This window comes from Microcaecilia unicolor, chromosome 1 (genome assembly GCF_901765095.1).
Source record: "Microcaecilia unicolor chromosome 1, aMicUni1.1, whole genome shotgun sequence".
In the NCBI taxonomy this organism is placed as follows: domain Eukaryota; kingdom Metazoa; phylum Chordata; class Amphibia; order Gymnophiona; family Siphonopidae; genus Microcaecilia; species Microcaecilia unicolor.
The window spans coordinates 432660467-432684717 of record NC_044031.1 but is presented as its reverse complement, the minus strand read 5'-3'; the positions used below and the strand labels follow the sequence as shown (position 1 = coordinate 432684717).

General features: G+C 45.6%; 1 protein-coding gene across 1 annotated transcript; it reads right to left on the bottom strand.

The window, feature by feature from the left end:
• Positions 1-102: 102 nt before the first annotated feature.
• TUBB6 (tubulin beta 6 class V) lies at positions 103-21406 on the bottom strand. The gene is made up of 4 exons (XM_030212324.1): positions 21085-21406; positions 20218-20326; positions 9785-9895; positions 103-1364 (listed from the first exon to the last, which is right to left on the bottom strand). Exons 1-4 carry the CDS (start codon positions 21139-21141, stop codon positions 301-303), a joined length of 1341 nt encoding a protein of 446 aa, XP_030068184.1. The 5' UTR covers positions 21142-21406; the 3' UTR covers positions 103-300.
• Between the last annotated feature and the right edge of the window lie 2845 nt (positions 21407-24251).

Sequence of the window (24251 nt, the reverse complement as noted above, 5' to 3'; positions counted from 1 at the left end):
GGGCAGATCTATAATGGGCTGTTTGTCGTTCAGATACACAGTAAATCAGAGTTATAAACAGCACTGTATGTAGAACAATCTGACTACAGAAACAACATTTAATTCAAACATTTACTTTTATTATGAGTAGACAAAATTCCTGGAAATTCAGTAATGCATAGTTTTATCACTGCATAATACGTCAGAAACCCACAAAATTCTCTTCACAGTATGACTTATTTTACCTTCAACGTGGACCCTATCATGTACTAACAAGCAATAGTAATTTTTAACAAAGAATCCTTTCACCATGTGATAGATTTATTCATTGATTTCTTCCTCATCCTCCTCAAATGTTTCCTCTCCATCATTGGCTGTTGCTTCTTGATACTGCTGATACTCTGATACAAGGTCATTCATGTTGCTTTCTGCCTCTGTAAATTCCATTTCATCCATTCCTTCTCCTGTAAACCAGTGGAGGAAAGCCTTTCTTCTGAACATAGCAGAAAATTGCTCAGAAATTCTCTTAAAGAGCTCTTGAATGGCTGTGCTGTTACCTATGAAGGTGGAAGACATCTTGAGGCCTCGTGGTGCAATGTCGCAGACTGCTACTTTGACATTGTTTGGGATCCATTCTACAAAGTAGCTGCTGTTTTTGTTCTGGATAGCCAGCATCTGCTCATCAACCTCTTTCATTGACATGGGACCTCGGAAGACTGTGGCCACAGTTAAGTACCTTCCATGTCTCGGGTCACAAGCTGCCATCATGTTTTTGGCATCAAACATCTGTTGAGTGAGTTCTGGAACAGTGAGTGCGCGATACTGCTGGCTGCCACGGGCTGTTAAAGGAGCAAAACCGGGCATAAAGAAATGCAGGCGTGGAAACGGAACCATATTCACAGCTAGTTTACGAAGGTCAGCATTGAGCTGGCCTGGAAAACGCAATGATGTTGTGACCCCACTCATGGTAGCTGACACCAGGTGGTTCAGATCCCCATAAGTTGGAGTAGTGAGCTTCAAGGTACGGAAACAAATATCGTAGAGGGCTTCATTGTCAATGCAGTAAGTTTCATCTGTGTTTTCCACCAACTGGTGAACAGACAAGGTTGCATTGTATGGCTCTACAACAGTGTCTGAGACTTTTGGAGATGGCATGACGCTGAATGTGTTCATTATCCTATCTGGATATTCTTCTCGTATTTTGCTGATAAGCAGTGTCCCCATTCCAGAGCCTGTTCCTCCTCCCAGGGAATGGGTGAGTTGGAATCCTTGCAAGCAATCAGTATGTTCACATTCTTTTCTTATTATATCAATGATCGAGTCCATCAGCTCCGCCCCTTCTGTGTAATGTCCTTTGGCCCAGTTATTTCCTGCTCCGGTTTGTCCTAAAATACAGTGAGCCAGTTGTAAACACGGATGTCAGTATTATATTATTATTCTGTATGCCACATGTATTTATAGCTTTGGATCCTAACCTCTCTTGTGTGATACATCATTATAGCAGTGAGCTAAGTCTTGGGCGCATTTTCTTTTGAACTATACAATATATGAACAGAAACTAACAGAAGTTGTAGGTGATATTTTGGAGTAACTTCTTCGAGTAGCTTGTAAATCTTGCCCCCCCCCCCCCCCCCAGCCAAATTTTCCCAAATGGAAAGCACCTGTAATGTGCCATATTTGAGCTGAAATGTATTTCTTCCAGAGAGTATAAAATTTACAACAGAGCAACAGCTAGTGCCAGCAATAAGCAACATCACTAAGAACACCCTACTGGGGAACTAGAGACTTATAACACTTGGAGTCATGAGATTAAAGGCAGGAAAGTCAGATGGTCATTCACTGTGTGTGTCCTTGGTATCTGCTAGATATGTACTTAGAGGTATTTTTCTGTCCTTCAGCTCAGCTGCTACATTCCATTTACGATGCCAACTTGCATTTTCAGCTGTTGTGTTTGCAAGAAAGGGATCAGGACTTAAGAATGCATCTATTTTATCTTCAGCAAGCCACATGAAAATGTGTACCAGCTTGAAGGGTATGTGATGTGTTGGCCAGACAGCAAGAGCCAAGACAATATACTACAACAGATTTATTGAGAAGCTCAAGGCCTGCAGCTGTTTCTTATATACAGAGCTGCTACATTAGAGACAACTTGCTTAATTGTCACCTTAAAACTGACAAGGCCACTTAGATGCTAGACTTAATACAGATCTATATGGCTCTCTCTCTTTGTCTTCCAATAGGTGATTTTAATATGCCAGATGTTGATTGGGGTATCCCTATTGTGAGGTCTTTTAGAAGCAGGGAGATCTTGGATTCTCTACAGGGGGAACTATTCCAGCAATTGGTATGTGACCATACTGGACTTAGTGCTTACTAACAGGGAGAGTGTTTCTGATGTTTATAGTTGGTGATCATCTGACATCCAGAGGTCATCAGATGGTGTGGTCTAATATTAAGATAGGTGTGGAGAGCGTTCATTCAAAAGTGAAGGTTCTAGACTTCTAAAAAATGACTTTATTCTGAAGGGAGATTACCTCAAGGAATTGCTGTCTGAATGGGAACATCTGGAAGAGGTTGGAAAGCAGTGAGCAAAACTGAAAGGAGCATATTGTAAGGGCAACTAACCTTTTTGCAAGGAAAGTAAATAAAACAAGAGGAAAAGGAGGCCACTTTGGTTCTCAAAAGTAGCTGAAAAGGTAAGGAAAAAGAGGTTAGCCTTTATAAACTACAAGAGATCACAGAAAAAGGAAGACAGGTGGCAATATCTGTAAAAGCTAAGAGAAGCTGGTAGAGCAGTCAGCAAAGCAAAGATGCAAATGGAAGAAAAAAAAATAACCAGCATAGTAAAATTGGGGGGGGGGGGGGGGGGGGGGGGAACAAAACATTTTTACATGTGTTAATGATAAGAGGAAGTGCAAAAGTGGCATTGTGAGATTCAAAGGTGCATGTAGAAGCTGAAAAAGATAAGGCAGAATTGCTTAACAAATATTTCTGTTCTGTATTCACAGCTGAAGGGCCGGGAATGGGACCGCAGAAGACAAACACAAATAGGAATGGAGGAGTGGGTAGTCTCTGAATGATTTTCAGAGGACTGTGTTCATGAGGAGCTGGCTAAAGGTGGACAAAGCGATTGGGCTGGATGGCATACATCTGAGGGTACTGAAAGAACCTAAGGAAGTTCTAGCAGCTCTACTGACTGATCTTTTCAATGCTTCTTTAGTGTCAGGTGCAGTGGCGTAGCCACAGGTGGGCCAGGGCCCACCCACTTAGGACTCAGGCCCACCTAACAGCAGCACTCATTTAGTGGTAGCTGGTGGGGATCCCAAGCTCTGCAAGTTGAAGACCTCCCCTTGATGGTGCTGAAAACATTGCTCTCCACTTCAGCAATCTGAGCTTCCTAAGCTGGCACCTGCGCATGGCTCAGTTTTCGGCGCATGCCTGCTGCAGGCTGCCAAGGTGGAGAGCAGTGTTTTTCCGCCAGCTGAGATATATTTTTAAGTTGGTGGGGGAGGGGGTAGAACACTTGGTGCCCACCCACTTCTTGTCTAGGCCCACCCAAAATCTGCTGTCTAGCTACGCCCCCTGGTCAGGAATGGTCTTGGAGGACTGAAAAAGGGCAGAGGTCCCTCTCCATAAAAGCCGAAGGAAGTAGTTGGGAAATACAGGCTGGTAAGTCTGACTTCTGTAGTAAGTAAATTAATGGACATGCTTTTGAAACAGAATAGTAATGTTTTTGGAAGCCAATAGATTACAGGATCCAAGGCAACATAGTTTCCATTATGTAGCTTCCCACTATTCCAGAACCTGTGGGATAGTTGTGTCCATCAACCAGCAGGTGGAGATAGAAAAGTGAGCTGAGACACCTCTCTTGGTGTTCAGTTCAGCGCCTCAGTATTTTCTAGGTGGGTGGACACACTTTTCAGCCTCTTGCTCTGAGTGATTTGCTCCTGGTCCAGTTAATCAACTGGTCCCTAGTTGAGCTTTGCAGGTGGTTTGAGTCTGTAGAGTCATATCTGGGGGTCTTCAGATCCCTGCCTGGTGGCCCACAAATTTACTCCCTCCCTTTACTTCTCCCCTGTTTTCTCTGGAGCTCCCCTTTCCAATACAACAACCTTAAAAAAAAAAAGGCAAAAAGGAAAGAGGTTTACTGGAGAGCGTAGGACAGAGTATCAGTCCTGATTCTGTCCCATCTGGGGTAAGACTTGTGGAGACTGTGAGCTTGGGGAGAGCAGCTAGCAGTGGTAAGGCTGACTAAAGTTCGACTCAGAACCACTTGGAGGGCTGCAAGTTCTACTTGGTGCAGGGGGGAGGGATCCTGACCCACTGCTTAGGACAGCATAGTGCAACGCTTGTGACAGAATGGTGACTCCCACGGAGGCAGTTAAACCGTGTTCCTGCTGCGAGACCCGCCAGCTGGTGTAAGGGCATTGCAGTGCATGGAAACTGGGAGCCCCGTGGGACTTGGAGGAAATGGTTAGCAGCAACACGTCTTGGGATTAGGGGCAGCATCCAAATATGCTGAACTTTGGGCTCTCCAGCAGAGCCAGTGCACAGTTTGATGCAGGAGAGCTCTGGAACAGGCATCATTTTGTCAGGGCCGACTGGCAGAGGAACAGCCTCTGATCATGTGTGGAGCTTAGCCACCATTTTACAACCTCAGGCCCTGACAAGAGCATTTGGCTGCATCGGGATCTTTGTTTTCTCCGGTGTTTATATTGTTCTTACACCAGGCCTACTTCACTGAAGCAGGGACAATCAGAGTTGCTGCAGGGTACTTCAGTTTCTCGCCCAACTGTCCGGCTCCTAAGAGATCTCGTTTAGACCTCCGGGAATGGGCTGATGAGGCTTTCTGCTTCTCCCTTCCTTATCTGATGTGGTCTTGGTCTATTCAGAGGAGCCATTAGATGAGGGAAAGCTCCCTCCTGAGAAGGGAGATGACCCAAAAGTACTGAGGTTGTTTTATAAAAAGGTGCTCAGTATTCTTATTTCTGAGGTACTGGCAGTGCTTTCAATTCAGGAGCCTTGTGCTTTGGAATTCCATCTTTGTTGATCATGAGTGGGCTTAGAGGTCCTATGGCCTTCCCGATGCATCCTGACATTCAAGACCTGATTACAGCAGAAAGAGTCCCGCCGAAGGCAGGGCTGAGCGTGGGAAAAGTCATGGCTTGCCTCTAGCTGTTGGTTGCAGAGGAGAAACAAATTGCAGCTTCCCATGGTAGACTCCCATGTGACTTAAGACCACCATGCTGGTGAAGGGAACATTACTGTAAAAGACCTACAGGATAGGAAGCTAGAAGGCTCACCGAAGCAAGCCTTTGAAATGGCCTCTTTGGGCATTTAAGCAACAGTGTGCAGCTCGTTCGTGGCAAGAGCATGCCTGAAGTGGCATTAGAAGTCTGCAACACAAGATGGGTACCATAACGCCCAGCTAGAAACAGGGTTGGCCTACTTGGCAGATGCTATTTATGACATGTTACAGGTATGTCTTTGGATGTCAAGGCACATCAACAACTCTGGCTGCAGCATTGGGAGCGGATGCGGCGTCAGTCACATGTATTTAAACTGCCCTTTTGAGGCAAGTGATTATTTGGAGAAGATCTCAGTAACTGGGGGGAAACTAAGCCACAGCGGTTGCAGGAAGATAAGCTGAAAGCCTCTGGTGGCCCATCTTCAGGGAGCTCTTGATTTTGAGACAGCAGACGGTACCGGCCTGGTCAGAAGTCCCTCTTTAAGGCACGCCAATCTTCCTTTCATGCGGATAAAAAGTTCTCATCTCAGTCAGCCAGGGTGTCCAATGCTTCCTGAGCTTCACAGTGATGCGAGGCTGGTCCACTCTTCCTTCACTGGGAGGACGTCTTCAAGATTTTCAGGAGGCCAAAATCACCCCAGACTAGTGGGTTTTGGATATCCTTACAGAAGGTTACAAGTTGGAGCTCTCCTGTCTGGTCACTCCTCTCTTCTTGCAGTGTCCTTGTCGAAAGGGAACCAAGGCAATCGAAGTTCAGGCCACCTTAGATTCTTCGCTGGCACTCTGGGTCATTGTTCCAGTTCCCTTGGCCGAACAGGGACAAGGCAGATATCTATTTCATTGTCCCGAAGAAGGAAGGCACCTTTCGTCCAGTCTTAGATCTCAAAAGGTCTAAACCGCTGCCTTTGAGTGTTGCACTTTTGTATGGAAACGTTAAGAGACGTTAAGAGCAGTCCTAGCCGCCGTTCAAGTAGGAGAATTTCTCACTGTCCTCAATCTAAAGGAGGCATACTTGCATATGCCCGCCACATCAGAGGTTTCTACATTTTGCGGTGCTAGGCCGTTACTTTCAGTTCAGGGCTTTGTCCTTTGATCTCGCCACGGCTGCAAGAATGTTTACCAAGGTTATGGTGGTAGTGGCAGCCTTTCTTCGGCATCAGGGAATCAGAGTTCACCCCTATCTTGATGACTGGCTCATTCATGCATCGGTTGGGTTGGGCGATCAATTTCAAGAAGAGCGGGCTAACTCCATCGACACAACAAGGGAGAGGATCTTTCACAAGGAATGCAGGAGGTCTAAACTAGATTCGTCTTCTCCCCAGTCAAGGCAGGCCCTGGGTCTGGGACCAATAACAGTGACAATGAAAGTGGTGCCATGGGCAAGGGCTCGTATACGGCCTTTACAGGAGTCTTTTCTCAGCCACTGGTCACCAGTGTCACAGAAGTACGACCTTCATCTTCCTTGGACGTTGGTTACCAGACAGAGTATGCAATTGTCGTTGCCACTGCTGCCCAGGAATTTCACCATGAGAGCTCCCTTTCCAGTAGCACAATGGTAGGTGGCGACAACAGATGCCAGCAAGTCGGGTTGAGGAGCTCATTACAAGTTCCATCTGGCACAGGGCACATGAACAGACCAAGAGTCCTGGTGCTTGATGATTGCTTGGAGCTCTGGGCAGTGTAGAATGCCTTGTGCAACTTTCTTCACTTTCTAGCGGGTTCCCTGGTCCGAGTTGTCTCCAACAATGCGATGGCAGTGGCTTATATCAACAAGCAAGGTGGAACCCACAGCTGTCAGACAGCAGTGGAGGTGGCCTCCCTCATGTGTTGGGCTGAGAAAAATCTTCTCTGCTTGTCAGTAGCTCTCATCTTTTGATCCTTGAATGTGGAGGCAGACTTTCTCACCAGGCACTCCTTGGACCTGGGAAAATGGGAACTATCCAGCCAGGGTTTTCAGCTGATAGTGGATTGATGGGGTTCTTCGCTTCTGGACTTGATGGTGATGAAAAGAGTTTGGACCAAGGGAGAGCACAAGATGTAGTGTATTTAGATTATAGCAAAGCATTTGACACAGTTCTGCATAGATAACTAATAAATAAACTGAGTGCCCGCAGTATGGGCCCTAAACTGGTTGACTGAGTTAGGAAATAATTGAGTGAAAGGCGACAGAGGGTACTGGTAAAGAGCTAATTTTGAAGAAAAGGATGTTATCAGTGGCATGCCGCAAGGTTTGGTTCTTGGGCCAGTTTTTTAACATTTTGGATGATACCAAAATCTGCAGTAGGGTAGATTTCCCTAACAGTGTGGATAAGAAAGGACTTAGCGAAACTAGAGAAACGGTCTGGAATTTGGCAGCTAAGATTTAATTCTAAAAACTGCAAGGTCATGCATTTGGGCTGCAAAAATCTGAGGGAGCGGTACAGTTTAGGGGGTGAAGAACTTTTATGCACAAAAAAGGAGCAGGACTTAGGTGTGTGATGATCATAAGGTGGCCAAACAAGTAGAAAGATGACAGCGAAAGCTAGAAGGATGCTCAAGTGTATAGGGAGAGGAATGGCCAGTAGGAAAAAAGGAGATGACTCGTTAAAATATTGTGTGTAATTCTGGAGACCACACTTTCAAAAAGATATAAACAGGATAGAGTTGGTCCAGAGAGTGGCTACTAAAATGGTCAGTGGTCTTCTTCATAAAGCATATGGGGACAGACTTAAAGATCTCAAAATGCGAACTTTGGAAGAAAGGCTGGAGAGGGGGAGATATGGTAGACTTTTAAATATCTATGCGGAATAACAAATGCACAGGAAGTGAGTCTCAACTGAAAGGAAGCTCTGGAACAAGGGGGCATAGGATGAAAATGAAAGTGGATAGACTCTGAAGTAGCCTGAGGAAATACTTTCTCATGGAAAGGGTGGTGAATTTGTGGAATGGCCTCCCGTTGGAAGTGATGGAGACAAAAATAGTATCTGTATTCAAGAGAGCTTTGGACAAGTACATAGTATCTCTAAGGGTGTAATAGGGAGATTAGATGGTATGGATGGGCAGACTGGATAGGCCATATGGTCTTTATCTGCCTACATTTTTCTGTTTCTACACTGTATGTGTGTTTTCTTAGTGATATAAAGCCAAATTTAAAACTTCCAATCCCCAGAATAGTGATTCCTGACATATCTGGGGAAAGATGCATGAAAGCATCTGTTCTCTATAGAATTAGACTTCTGTTTTTATGTGTTTTTGTAGAATCCTATATAATAATTTGTACCTCCAACGTTCTACATCTGGATGCCTGGGTTCGTAACATCCATAACCACTCATTGCCCCACCCTCGCGTCAACACGTAATGATGTCAGAGGGCGGAACAGTAAGAGGGAAGGGAAGCCAGCGCCAGCCAGCCAGGGAACGTTCAGGTACAAATCGAGGGGAGGAGAGAATCGTGAGGGGAGGGCAGGGCAGAGGAGAATGGATGGGATGGGAGGACAGTAGAGGAGAGAATCGTGGGACATGGAGGGGAGGGCAGGGCAGAGGAGAATTGATGGACATGGCTGGGATGGGAGGACAGTAGAGGAGAGACTCACGGGACATCGAAGGGAGGGAGGAAGGGGAGGACAGGGCAGAGGAGAATTGGACATGGATGGGATGGGAGGACAGTAGAGAGAATCACGGGACACGGATGGGAGGGCAGGGAAGAGGAGAATCGCTGGACATGGAGGGGAGGGAAGAATCGCTGGACATGGAGGGGGAGGGGAGAGAGAAAACCAAAGCTTACATGACAGCCTTCCTAGCGCCCGTTTCATTGTTGAGGAAACGGGCATGGTTCCACTAGTTATCTAATGTTTTAGATGTAGGTATATGATATACACTGATATTTGTGTTTTAGTGAGGGTTTTATATGCAGTCTTTCCACCACACTTTGTCTTTCAGCAGTTCTCAAATCTGTCCTGGGGGAACCCCCCAGCCAGTTGGGTTTTCAGGATATCTACAGTAAATATGCATGAGATTGATTTGCATATACATATTTGTTAGTTTTCTGTTTGTGCAGTGTTGATCACCCTGGTCTCCCTTGGACACAGCAGCTGCCCCTCTACTCTTTCGTGTGGCAAGAGCTTTATATCTACTAATTCACAGAGACACTTTTTTTTTTTATTATTGGATTTAGCTCAAACTTTACTAGTTGCTTCTATAATGCCTGATCCATGTCCAAGTGACTGATTCAGTTACATAAAAATATAAACCAGTATTTCTACATTTTAGTGTTTGCAGAAAAGGCAAGCACAAATGGCCAAATGGACAAAAGTTTCAAAGCAAATATAAATGTTCGCTTTGAAAACTGGGGCACTGTATGCAGGTAAAAAGTACCCACAGATTTTGTCCCAAAATACACAATTTGGAAATTGGCCTCCCACAAGAAACTTTAGCTCAATGTATTAAAACCTACCCAAAAATAATAAAAACAAAATACAATTTTTAAGTCTAAGTTGCTTAAGGTTCAAGGAAGTGCTGTATTATACTTCTCTAGCGTGTTATGATATTGTCAACAAAAAATAGATTCTGTATACTTACCAAAAATGAAATTGTCAGGACGAAAGAGCTGACCAAAGGGACCAGATCGCACACTGTCCATGGTTCCTGGTTCCAAATCCACCAAGACTGCTCTGGGCACATACTTCTGAGCTATAACAAAAACATATATTAGATGTTGAGCCCCTGAATGTGGGTAGCACTCTACACGACAGCTCACTCACAGGATTATAAAGAATCTAGGTATCAAATGATCTTACAAGCCAGTTAGGAACATGGAGAAATACTGCAGAAACGTTTTTCAGCTATTTCACTTTGAAGCTGAAATTAAATTATTAGGGTCTTTTTTTTTAGATCTGACTTCCATTTCACTGTTGGACTAGTGTTGACATCAAACCCTTTTGTAGGTGTCTTCTGGGCCAACTTAACCATGAGAAAAATAGGCTGTGGTGTAGGGTGGCAGTTTTTGAGGAGTGGCAAAAAGCAGCTGCAATCAAAATAAATCAGCAAGTCCTGACAGCCACAAACTAAAAAGAAGCAGCAGCACATAGTTTAGGCAGTTTTCAAATAGCTCACATATTCAGGTCATTGGCTTTTTTGGAAATTGTCTGTCTAGTTACACATCTATATAGAATTGTTCTGGGAGGTCCAGTAATGTGGTATTCCTGATTGTTGAGTTTATAATATATGTAAACCGCTTTGGTTTTACCACAGAAAGGGTGTTATGTCAAATACATGACCCTTGACCCTATCTTGGGGGAACAGATCTCTGAAAATTAACTGAGGTGGGAGCACAAGGCTGAAAATTCACCTAGTGCACTTAATACTTTTGTACTACACCTGTCTACAAGTTGCAGTAAGCCGAGGACTACTGTTCCAATTCTCATCAAATTGGTTGCCTGTTGTACAGCTTATTAGATTTAAGACGATACGTTTGATTTTCAAAGCGCTTTCTGGGGCAAATGTGGAAGGTTTGGTTGATTTGTTTGAGATTCTTTCTTATAGGAGAAACCTTTGTTACTATTGGATTTTATCGTTAGATTATCCTACAATAAAAAAATATTAGACTAAAATCAATTATTGAGAGATCATTTCCTTTTCAGGGATCTCGACTTTGGAATGTGTTACCTTTGCTTATGAGAACACAGTCTTCATATATGTTATTTAGGAAGATGTTAAAAGACATCCTATATAATAAAATGCACCTCCAACATTCTGAAGCTGACTGCATGGCTGAGGCATTCCTGCTCTCTGTATCCATCTCCTGAATTGACATCACATACTTCCGGATTCGTCACAAGCAGAAGTGACCAACCACACGAGGTTTCTCGGGTTCAGAATGTTGGAGGTGCAATCTATTAAATAGGATTGGTCAGTTCCTTGAAGCACAGTCAGAGCTCAGCGTCCTAACAGTAATGCTCAGACACCAGAGAGAGAGGGGGGGGGCTGACACCAGAGGGGGGGGGGGGGGGGGGGAGGTATCTCTGTCACACACACACACTCTCTCTCACAGTCAATGTCTTTCTCTCTCTCTCACTCTCCCACACTGTCTCTCACACACTCTATGTCTCACACTGTATCACATTCACTCTCTATGTGTCACACAGTCACTCACACACTCTCTTGGTCTCATACACTCAGTCTCAAAGAGAGTCTGTATCTCACACACACTCTCTCTCTCGCGCACACACTGTATCTGTGTGAAACACACTCTCTCACACTGTGTCTCGCATACGCACTTGCACACACTCTCATTCTCACACACACACTCTTTCTCTCTCACAGACACACTCACACCCAGACTCACTCTCTCTCACACACACAGTCACTCTCACATACACTCTCTCAAACATACACACCCCGAGGAAAACCTTGCTAGCACCCGTTTCATTTGTGTCAGAAATGGGCCTTTTTTTACTAGTATATGAATATTAGGTTTGGGATTGTATTAGTGAGTTTTTGGCTTTTGTAATTTTTCTCACAGCGATTCACAAAAAGAGGGATCCTAACACATATATATGTATTAGGATCCCTCTTTTTGTGAATCGCTGTGAATCCTGTAAGGCAGTGATTTTCAACCTTTTTCATCTTGCGGCACACTTACAAGGTGCAGACCTTGTCAAGGCACACCACTGGAATCTAATCGTACCCTCCTGTCCCTGCTAAGATCCATTCCATCCCCACCCATACCTGTAGCCTTCAGAAGTAGTTATTTCATTTAAATATGCTACTGAAATATATTACAGCACCAGTGTGCTTGCTACTGGAAAACTGGAACAAGACGGATGGTTACAGGTTCCTACCCAGACACCACATGCCAGCCGAATCCTTTACGTCAGTTGCAGGTGCAGAATATGACTCTCACCTGATACAAAATAGGGAACCACAAACATGCAGACAAAAACCGAAAGCTGAGAATACTGGACTTGGCATATCATGCAAAACCAGAGAAATAGAAAGAAATGCATGCCCTCCTGTACAGTGCAAAATAAATTCTCTACACTGACATAATTCAATCACTAAACTGAAAATAAAATCATTTTTACTACTTTTGTAGTCTGGTGATTTTATTATTCCAATAATCTTGCTCCCAATCTTTGGTTCCACTTTCCTGTCTGTGCTCTTAACATTGTTTCCAAGGCCTCCTTTCCATTTTGCAATTTTTTTTCTCGCCTTCTGCCCTATGTCTTATTTGGCACTGATCTTTCACATTCAGTTTTCTTCAGTTTCTCTGCCTCCTTCTCAAACCTAACTCATCTCCCCTTTTCCCTTCATGTGCAGCCTGTCTCTCCCCTTCCCTTTATGTGAAGCCCGTCTCCCTTCCTCTCTTGCCTATATGTGCAGCCTGTCTCCCCTTTTCCCTTCCCTTTATATGCAACCTCACTCCCCTCTTTTCTTCCATATCCATTATCAATCTTCTCTCTGTGTCCCTGCCCCCACGTTCAGCATATCACGTTCCTTGCCCAACATCGCCATTCTGTATCCTTAGCCCCTGCCCTTGTTCAGCATCACCCCTCTGTGTCCCTATCCCCCCAGCTCAACATCATCCTTTTCCCCCAACCACAGTCTCCTCCAGGTCTAGTATTTCCATTCTGTATCTGTACCTTCTCTCTATCCAGCATTAAACCTCTTTGTCCCTATGCTCCTCCATGCCCCCTATCTCCCTTCTGTGTCCTTATCCCTCCCCCATGTCCAGCTTCTTCTTTCTCTCTACTCTCCCTGCCCAATATGGCCCACCATCTTTCTTATTCTTCTTATATGGTCCACTATCCCTGTCTGTTCTCTCCACCTTTCACACTGTGTCCAGCATCTCTCCCCTATCTTCCCTCCATAGGACAGTATCTCTCCCATGCCCCCTCTCCCTCTCCACTAGCCAGTGTAGTATACTGCCTCCATCGCCCACAGACCACGGTCCCACAACTCCCCCCTCTTTCTGGGTCCCTCTGAATAGTTTGACATCTCTCCCTCTGCCCAGTCACCCCTTGGTAATTTATCAAAACCCCTCTGGGTAACTTAGCACATTCCCTCCCCAGTCATTGTCCCCATATAGTTCATCATCTCCCTCTGCAGGTCGATTTTCTTTTGTCCCCTTCCCCCCACCACCCATGTGTCCGACTCTTACCACCACCACCCACAAATCCAGCAGCTCTTCCTCCGCCACCCACTCCTGTGGCGCTTCAAACCTGTCTACTTGCTCCCTCCTCTTTGAGTTAGCAGGTCTACTGATGCCACCCCCCCCCCCCCCCGTGGGCTAAACACCTCTCCCGCTTCTTCCCATGCCTGTGGCCATTCAAGATTTTCTCCTTGCTGCAGCAACAATCAACATGCTGTCTGCAGCTGGCCCGAGAACCTTTCCTGTTCACATCCTGGCCCCTGCATAAACAGGAAATTACCTCAGCACAGGGTGGAGCCTGCAGAGGAAATGTTCCAGGGCCAGCAGTAGACAGCATGTGTTGATTGCTGCTGTAGCAAGGAGACAGGTTTAAAGTGCTACAGGCATGAGAAGAAGTGAGAGAGCGGTTTGGAGGACCCATGGCGAGTGGGGGGGGGGGGGGGGGTCAGGAGTGCTGCTAACTCATACCTGGGAGGCGGGAGGAAGAAATGTAGCATGATAAAAACAAAAAAGACGTGACTGCACATGACCAAAAAAAAAAAAAATCAGGCAGTGTCACGGGACTTCTGAAACTACTGCGGCACACCAGTTGAAGAACACTGCTGTAAGGAATGATGGTCGGTATGCAAGATCCAGATCGAATAGAATAGAAATTCCCCATGCAGGCACTTCAGGGACATATGTAGAACAGGACTGTAATGTGAACAGGTGAAAGCTTAACTTGAAGTAGCTGTTTTACCACATGGGCACAGAAATGGGGGGGGGGGGGGGGGGGGAAGGAAAGTGGTGCTGCACGTGGATGGAAGATAGGGTTAACTTTTGGAGGGGAGGGAGAATTATTGGAGGTGGGGTGGAAGGTAGAGCTGCTGTACAGGGAGGGATAGGGATGAGAGAGGGAGAAATATTGGATGTGGGGATGAAGGAGGAGGAGGGTGAGAGAGAAATGTTGGCCATGGGGCGGGGGGGGGGGGGGGGAGAGAGAGAAGTATTGGACATAGAAGTGGGAAGGAGGAGGAAGAAAGAGAGAGATGTTGGACCCAGGATGCAAGGAAAGAGGGGGGAGAGAGAGCAAGCGTTGTGTATAATGGGCAAAAGGGAGGAAGAGAGGTTGGACATGGGACTGGAGAACACGGAGGGAGAGATATGCACCGGAGGGGGAAGGGAAAAAGAGGGAGTTGTTAGATCTAGGGAATGAGGGAGGGAAGAAAGAGGAAGAAATGCTGGACCATGGGCAGGGGTAAGAAGATGCTGGGGGGGGGGGGATATCAGGCTCCAAGGGTGGGGGTGGGAGAAAAGGGAGCGGGTGCTGGGCTAGAAGGTTGGAGGGAGGAAGACGCTGCAAATAGTGGAACTATTTAGGAGAGGCCAAAGTGGGGGGTGGCAAGGAATCAAATGAGAGGGGGATAGTGATTATGGGGGAGGGTATAAATATGGTAATGGTGAGTTGATTACATATGAAAGGGACTGGAAGGCTGGGGGAAGGAGTGAGATGAGGAATAAGACAGCTAGTGGGTGAGAGAAGGAGATTGATAGCTGAAAAGGAGAAGGATGAGAAAGAGGGTGAAAGTTGAATGAACAGAGGCAGTAAAGAAAAAAAAAAGAGAGGAAAGAGCTAAAAAGAAATATCAGTCTGTCAAAGGTAAGGATAAGTGAGAGAACAGAACAAGAGATACACCCACGAAATGTGGACGAACACTATCCCTATGACTATAGAGCACACAAACCAAGCAGTAGGGTGGATAGGCTCTTCCAAAAGACACAAGGGAGATGCAAAAATTCTTGTGCATAAGGTTTTATTTAAAATACAGTAGAAGACTTGATACAGTGGCTGTGTTTCGGCATGTAGGTGCCTGCCTCAGAAGTCTGAAGCTATTGTGTGCAAGACATCCAATCCTGCATACAGGAAAAAGGAAGGAGTAGCAAGCAACTTAACAAGTAGAAAAGGCTTCTATTATGAGAAAAACTGCAATAAAAGCCCAATGGACTAAAGACAGGAAGTCTATGAATAACTGGAAAACATGGAGGAATCCACAAAGCTTGAGGAATGGTCTAAGGTTTGGCAGCTACAATTTAATGCTAGAAAAAGCAGGGTCATGCAATTAGTCTGTAAAAATCCAAGGGAGTGGTACAGTATGGGGGTGATGTTCTATGTACAAAAGAGCGGGAGATGAGGACATCATATGAAACAATCCTAAGAAAGCATAATAGCAAAAGCCAGAAGGATGCTTGGGTGCATAGGGAGAGGAATGGCCATGGGATGCTGATAGTGCCTTTGTACAAGGCTCTGGTGAGATATCACTTGGAGTATTATGTGTAATCTTGGTTCAAAGAGCAGCTAATAAAGTGGTCAGTAGTCTTCAAAATAAAGCATATGGGGACAAACTAAGGGTCCCTTTTACTAAAGGGTTGGCACATGGCAACAGGCTTGCCACACGCCAATCCGGAACTACTGGCAGAGCCCAGCAGCAGTTCCCACCACCAGCGTGCGTCATTTCCGGTGCTATAAAAATATTTTCTATTTCTGTAATGCCGGTGCTTACCCGGTAGTAATCGGGTAGTGCTGTGTGATGCCTTTTTACCGCTGGGTTAGCGAGGGAGCCCTTACCCCTACCTCAATGGTTCACTTATCGCATGGCCATTTGAGAGAAAAAAAGGCATTCTTTTACCTACTGCGGCAAAAAGGGGCCTCAGCATGTCTAAAACACGCGCTGACGCTAGCGCAGGCCCCTTTTTACTGTAGCTTAGTAAAAGGACCCCTTAAAGATCTAAATACTTGTACCCTAGAGTAGTGGCGGGGGAAAGTGGAGAGATAATATAGTAAATGACGGCAGATAAAGACCTGTATGGTCCATCCAGTCTGCCCAAGAAGATAAACTCATTTTACAAGGTATGTGATTCTTTATATGTATACCCGAGTTTATTTTGTCCTGGTCATTCTCGGGGCACAGACCGTAGAAGTCTGCCCAGCACTGTTCTTGTACTAAATGTTCTGAAGCTAATGTCGAAGCCCCTTAAAATTTACACTCGAGCCCATCCCTATCTATTCAGTCACGATCAGGGCATAGACCACAGAAGTCTACCCAACACTGGTTTTGCTTCCTAATTTACCAGTATTGCCACCCAATCTCCGCCAAGATTCCGTGGATCCACTCCCTCTAAACAGACCCCCCCCCCCCGTGCCCATCCCACGCATGTTCGAATTCCACCACCGGAGACATGTAAATACCTCTATGGTATAAATACACAGGAGTCCATGGAAAGGAGGCACTGGAAAGAGGGGTCATAAGATGAAGGTGAAATGGGATAGGCTCAGGAGTAATCTAAGGAAATATTCCTTACAGAAAGGGCAAGGGGCCAAACCAATTCATCTCCCGCTCCAGGGCCGGTCTTAGGGGCAGTTGCACAGGGCCTCATGCTTCCAGGGGCTCTGCTGTGCTCCCTCCCGCTCCCTGCTATTGCTGCAATCTGACTGCTTTGCCTCTCTTCCCCCGAGCTGTGGGGTGCCCTCCCGGCAGATACCTGAAGCCACCATGGTGGTGTAGTGGAGTCTTCGGGGTGGGAAAGATCCCCAGTCTTTCCTGCCCGCTACCAGCACCGACTCTCTTGCTGCTGCATCGCTCTTTAAAAATGGCTTCTGAGACTTCCTACGGCAGCCTTGCGAGACGTCCGCTGAAGTCTTGCAAGGCTGCTGTTGGAAGTCTCGGCAGCCATTTTAAAGAAGATGCAGCAGCAAGAGAGTCGGTGCTGGTAGCGGGCAGGAAAGACAGGGGATCTTTCCTGACCCAAAGCCTCTACTAGACCGCTAGGGTGGCTTCAGGTTTGTGCCGAGAGGGCACCCTGCAGCCCGGGGGAGCAGGGAGGAGATCTAGAATAGGGAGGATACTGTAAAAAAAAAAAAACCAAGGTAATATCTGTTTTCCTTTCTCGTGCTGCTGGATCCCTGTGCACTCAAGCTGTCTTTATCGTTGGTGGAATTTTTATTTAATCTCACTTAGATTTTCAAACATACGGCTTGTGCAAACGGATTGTACACAGAGCTAGTATAGTAAGTAGAGTTTGTCATAAATTGTAATCAGTGTGTCATTTGGAGGGGCTGGTTAAAGAGACACCCTAGTAGTACTAATATAATCGTGCAGAGATTGTTTAGGGCCACTAAACAGACATCATGTTATGAGAATCAAGTGCTCAGCATTCAGAGTTTCTATCTATTTATTTACTTATTTATGACATTTTATCCCACATTAAACATGAATTAGATTGAAACCTGGGAGCATTTAAAATATTTTTTTCCTGTGCCTACATCAAAAGAAAAAGATGGCATGTGAGAAGTTGCTCCTTTTGTTTTGTGGAATGCAGTGGTATATTATAAAAATGCACTTGTCTTTTTATATTATTATTATTACTATTTCACAGAGAAGATATTGATTAATGAGGGGAGGGTTTTCATTGTGCAGAACTGTCCAGAGTCAATTTAAATGTGCCATCATTGTCCAGTTCAGCACACTATTAGCAGCCAAGTTCATACAAAGTTAATTATGTTCACTGGAAAATAAATCTTTTGGTTCAGGCTGCTTGCTATGTGAATATTCCATCACTGTTTCATTATTGCTACCAAGTATTACATATTAATATAAGATAAATGTTTTAAATCATTTATCTAGTCCTTACACACACATGGTTTTGTGTTTTAAACCCAAAGGTTTCCTATGATAGCATTCTGCATATTTGAATTAGTTTTTCTGTACAAGTTTCAGTTGATTTGTCTTTATTTGAAATTAAAAAAATATATATTTAAAACACATCTTGTCAACAAGGGGTGGGGCTAGGTGGGATGGGGGGGCACCGTACTGGTCTGCACAGGGCCCTCCAATTGCTAAGACCAGCCCTGTCCAACTCCTGCCCCAAGCTCTCTAGTTGCTGATGCTACAATAGTCAAAGCAATTGGTAGGGCTGTGGCTTACCCTGTCCTGCCTCTGGGAAAGGGTGATGGATGGGTAAAAATTTCCCAATGAAGGTCGTGGACCCAAGGACTTTATTGGAATTCCAGAAAGCATGGGATAAGCGCACAGGAATCTCTGGGGGCAAAGAAGAGGCTGTTGGTTTGGATTGGCAAACTGGTTTACTCCAAAAGCTGAATGACAATTTTTACACCCATTGCAGGCTCAATTTATGCCATCCTCATGTACCAAGTGTGGAAAATGTAAGATGAATGATCAAGTATCTCTTGCCTGCTGCCTATCCTGGAAACTCCTTGGCTTCTGCCATAAAAACTTCCTTCTCCTATTTTGTCATCTTTTCTCCCAAACACTGACAAATGAATTTAATGAAGCAGGGGGCTGAATGGTAGAATTATGAGACAAGAGGGAAGGGCTTATTTGTAGCAGGTCCCAATCAGGTGTTATAAAAATTATGCTGATGCCTACTTTTTAGGACCAAAATGTATACAAGTGATTTCCCCTTCCTCTAAAAATAGCATTACTATAGTGAAAAAGAATTTTAGCTAGAGAAGTTTACATGATGTGAATAAATTACCTCATTGCTTCAATAGATTTTTGATACATATTTCCTAAACTTAAAGGCTCCTATAACTCATATGGCACAGGCAGCTCCTTGTGACTCTGGGCAAGTCACTTAACCCTCCATTGCCCCAGGTACAAATAAGTACCTGTATACAATATGTAAGCCGAATTGAGCCTGGCATGAGTGGGAAAGCGCGGGGTACAAATGTAACAACAAAATATATATATATGCACCAATTCAAGGCATGCCCACTGGCCAGAGATGAGGGTCTTTCTCATGTGGGAGCTAAGTTATTTTACTTGATTTTGGTTTGGCTTTCAGAGCCAATGGCTTCTACCCATCATGTTTTTTCTAAAGTCAGTTCAGATTTATGTGTGTCCTGTCTTTAAAATGACTGACTGACTGACTCTTGGGAGGTTTATTCTGTATTTACTGAAAGATTTGTCTTTTCCAAACCTGAGCTCACGGCAAGTTGCAGTCAGGTACCAGTGAATTCAAATGCTGTGTAAATTCAGGCGCTGTGCATATGCTGTGTTTCACGGATATAACCTTGGCAAAAGTCACGATACTGCTTGATTATTTGAATAAGTAAACACTGGCATTTGATTACATCCTAGAAGAATCTCTGAGTATCATCTGAATTTGAGGAGTAAAAAGTGCAGCATCTAAACGTTTCCTAACATGGCCACCAATGGGGATTTTCTGCCAGGACACAGAGTTGGAAACTTTTTCCCATTACCCCAGGCCAAGATTTGGGCTGATAAAGGTGGAGGCAAGCAATAGCCTGGAGCTAAATAAGTTTCTCTTTTTCTTTTCCTAGAAAATTAGGACCACTAGACAGCACAAAACTCTAAAATTCAGGTTGGGAGGTTTGCAAACTGCCTTGCAGTACTTGGAGAGGTGTGCTACAAGAACAACAGCCCCCGTCCAGCTCTCAGCCACTGAACAATATGCATCTATTCAAATAACAATTGCCTCTAGGGATGAAAAGATTTATGAGCATTTTGGGATGTATGGGAATTTAGTAAAGTATTTCTTGTAAATTAACAATAACGTTTTCTTTTTTTTAGTGACCTATTTCAGAAGCAGAGTAAGTATTTTCTCCTAGATTACTGCAGTTGTATGAATGGCATTGTCAAATTCTACACATCACCAAACAGCTGGTCCAGGACTGCACAAAAACACAATGAATTAGGAAACAGGAGGAATCGCTGGATAACTGAACGTGTCTCTAAAGAAAAACTGAACCAGGGCGTGGACTCAAGTGATGAATAACATTTAACCTTAGGATAAGTCAAAAAGGGTTTTGCCCTGCCCCTTGCACCCCCCCCCCGACACTTACAGGACGACTCATTGTAGTAGACATTAATCCTCTCCAGCTGCAGAGCCGAGTCACCCACGTAGCTTCCTGCTGGATCGATGCCATGTTCATCACTGATAACTTCCCAAAACTTCGAGAGAAAGCGAGAGAGTTAGCGCCCTGCCTTTAGCTGCGTGCCAGCAGCCCCCTATCTAGGGGGGTTGGGGGGGGGGGGGGTCCACCGATTAGCCAGAGAACTGTTCTCGCACATTAAGAGACTGAGCAGCCCACTGATTCAGCCGCTCCCTGGGTGGAGACCCCTCATTGCCTCCCGGGGTAGGGGTGGGGGATCCCTTAGATTCAGCCGGGGGAGGGAGAGGGATTGATTCCCCCTCCCCCCAATACAAACACTCAACCACTCCCTATGTTGGGGGGGGGGATCTCTCGGTGACTGTCACTCCTTGGGCAGGGGGAAGGGGACCCCCACAAGTTCCGCCGCTCTTTGGCTAGAAAGGAAGACCCTCGGGTACCGGCCGCTCCCCGAGTGGGGGGGAGGGGAGGGGAGCCCTCGAGTGCCGGCAGCTCAACAGGTGGGGGGAGGGGAGCCCCCTTGAGTGTCGGCCGCTCCCGTTCTTTGTTAGCCCGGCTCCCGCCCCGCCCTGCAGCCAGCGCCTTTTATGGGCACAGACAGCGCAGCGCCCAGGGTCCGGCAGCTCTTCATCCACTGGCCTGGGCCGGGTTAAGAGAAACTGACCACTGACTCCCCAGCCCGATGCCCTGATCGCAGAAAACTTCGCCGGAAAGCGGCGATCTCCCGGCCAAGTTCTGTAATTTCCCCCGGCCAGCCGCCCCTGTGAAGTTAAAACTCTGACAGTAACAGCCAAGATAAAAGCGGGGACTTTTCCTTACCTTGGTTCCAATCTGGTTGCCGCACTGGCCGGCTTGGATGTGCACGATCTCCCTCATGCTGATCTCTGATCGCCTCTGACCCTGCCCTGCAGCTGTTGCAATTGCAAATGAGAAAGTTCCCTCCCTGAAGCCGAGCAGCTGCCTGGGACCAGCCTCCGCCTGGGCTGGATCTCGATTCTCTCCACCCTTTCTGCTCCGACCTCAAACTGGCTGGCCTGGCTGACTTCTTTGCACAAACTCGTTTAAAGTTAGACTTTCTTCTAAGCAGCCACAGAAAAGAGCTTTCCTCCAGCTAAGGCTGAAAGCCCTTCAGAAGCACCGTGGTGTATGTGCCAGTAGTGGTTCCTGGGGCTGGGGGGCTCCCAGCTAGTCAGGCATTCAGGATATACCCAACCCAGGTTCAGACTTAAATGCACTGCCTCCTTTGCATGCAGATTTCTTATTGCATATTCATTGTTGATAGCCTGAAAACCTGACTGGCTGGGAGTTTCCCAGGTCAGGGTTTAGGAGCTACAGCAGCAAAAATTAGGCTGTTGGTTTTATTTGTCCTAGTGTTTGTAGTATTAGCTATCTCAATGGTTCCCGTGTATGTTCATTGTAGATATCCAGGAAACCGGACTGGCTGGGGTGCCTGAAGGACCAGCTTTGGGAACCATTGAGCTATCTGCTTAGGACTGATGAATGATATGAACACATACATGCATGCATAAATAATCCTTTTCGATTTGGATTTCTCAACCCAGATGAGTAGAGAGGTGCGGTAGCTGTGTTCGTCCACTTTTAAAGGTAATCAATAGAAATAAAACAAAATAAAACATGGAAAAGAAAATAAGATGATACCTTTTTTATTGGACATAACTTAGTACATTTCTTGATTAGCTTTCAAAGGTATTAAGTTATGTCCAATAAAAAAGGTATCATCTTATTTTCAACCCAGATGGGAACCCCATGCCAGTCTGGTTTTCAAGATATCCATAATGAATTAAACAACTCTATAATACTAAGATGCAGACAGCAGTCCAGCAGAGAGAGAGAGGGGTGATATCCAGTCTTTTGCTTTGAGTGTCACATATGTGATTATCTCCCAGTTGGTGAAAGGTTATATGTGTGTGCTTGATGGAAAGAGCTCCTAGCTCTCAGAGAATGAGTCCTTTCTCTTGAAGCTAACTTGGAGGAGCTGAGGGAGACAGGTACATAGAGAAGGTCTACGGGGACCTTGTAGAGAAGTCCCATCTCCAGCCCCTGTGCTGCCTTGGAGGAGGGAGGTCTCCTAAAAGGAGAGTATCACCCTGATGAAGCTGGAAGGCAATATCCTCTCGCATTGAGGATGTGTCTCCAGGAACTTCTGCCTAGGAGGCAAGGGTTAGGACGGCTGTTGTAATTGGTGATTCAGTTATTAGGCATGTAGATAGCTGGGTGGCTGGTGGAAGTGAGGACTGCCTGGTCACTTGCATGCCTGCTACAAAGGTGGCAGACCTCATGTATCACCTAGGTATGTTTTTAGATAGTGCTGGGGAGGAGCCGGCTGTCTTGGTACATGTGAGTGCCAATGACATAGGAAAATGTGGAAGGGAGGTTCTGGAAGCCACATTTAGGCTCTTGGGTAGAAAGCTCAAATCCAGAATCTCTAGGATAGCATTTTAAGAGGTGCTCCCTGTTCCACTTGCAGGGCCCAAAAGACAGGCAGAACTCCTGAGTCTCAATAAGTGGATGAGGCAATGGTGCAGGGAGGAGGGTTTTAGATTTGTTAGGAACTGGACAACATTCTGGGGAAGGGGAAGCCTATTCTGGAAGGATGGGCTCCACCTTAACAAGGGTGGGACCAGGCTACTGGCATCAGCATTTAAAAAGGAGATAGAGCAGCTTTTAAACTAGAAGCTTGGGGAAGGTCGACAGTTGTTCAAAAGCGCATGGTTCAGAACAAGGTAATTTTCAAAGATATCACCAAAAGAGGGAAGAAAGGGCATCCTGATAGCGAGGTTGCAATAGAGCCCATAGTAGACCAGGTGTCTTTAACCACCAAAAAGCAGGAAGAACAATTATAAAGAATAAATGAGAAAGGTAGGTCTTTAAATAAAAAGCAGACAGATTTTCAAGATTGCAAATTATCACTGTCAACTGTTGAGCAAGATGCAAATAGGAACAAACAACATAGTTTGAAATGTCTATATGCAAATGGCAGAAGTCTAAGAAATAAGATGGGAGAGTTAGAATATATTGCACTAAATGAAAAATTAGTTATAATAGGCATCTCTGAGACCTGGTGGAAGGTGGATAACCAATGGGACACTGTCATACCTGGGTACAAATTATATCATAGTGATAGGATGGATCTAATTGGTGGAGGCTCAGGGGTAGCATTGTATATTAAGGAAAGCCTTGAATCAAATAGATTGAAAATTCTGCAGGAAACAAAACACATCTTGGAATCCCTATGGATTGAAATTCCATGTGTAAATGGGAAAAGGATAGTGATAGGAGTATACTACTGTCCACCTGGCCAGGAAGAACAGACAGATGTAGAAATGTTATCAGAAATTACGGAGGCTAACAAACTGGGGAACACAATAATAATGGGTGATTTCCATACAACCTCCCCCATCCCCTCCTAACAGAAAGAATGCAAAACAATATAAACCTCATGTTTGCTATTGTTTTCAATAGCATTTGCTATTGTTTTGAACTAGGGTTACCATATGTCCGGATTTACCCGAACATGTCCTCTTTTTGAGGGCATGTCCGGGCAACCGGATGGGTTTTGCCAGCCTGCCTGTTCGTCCAGTAATCCAGACAAACGGGCAGATTGCTAGCCTCCCCTCCCCTGACTTACTAGTGCCCTGGTTGTCTAGTGACCTCTTCCGCCTTCGGGACAGGAAAGAGCCCCCTCTTTCCTGCCCGGAGCGCTGCCCTGCATGCATCCTTCCTGTTGCTGATCCTTGGAGCCGATTCAAAATGGCCACCGAGAGTTGAAGTGACCTCGCGAGACTTCCTCGGCAGCCATTTTGACTCGGCGCCAAGGATCAGCAACAGAAAGGATGCATGCAGGGCAGCGCTCCGGGCAGGAAAGAGGGGGCTCTTTCCTGCCCCGAAGAGGTCACTAGACCACCAGGGCAGTAGTAAGGTAAGGGGAGGGGGGTGACGGAGAGGGACGACGACGGGGTATGTGA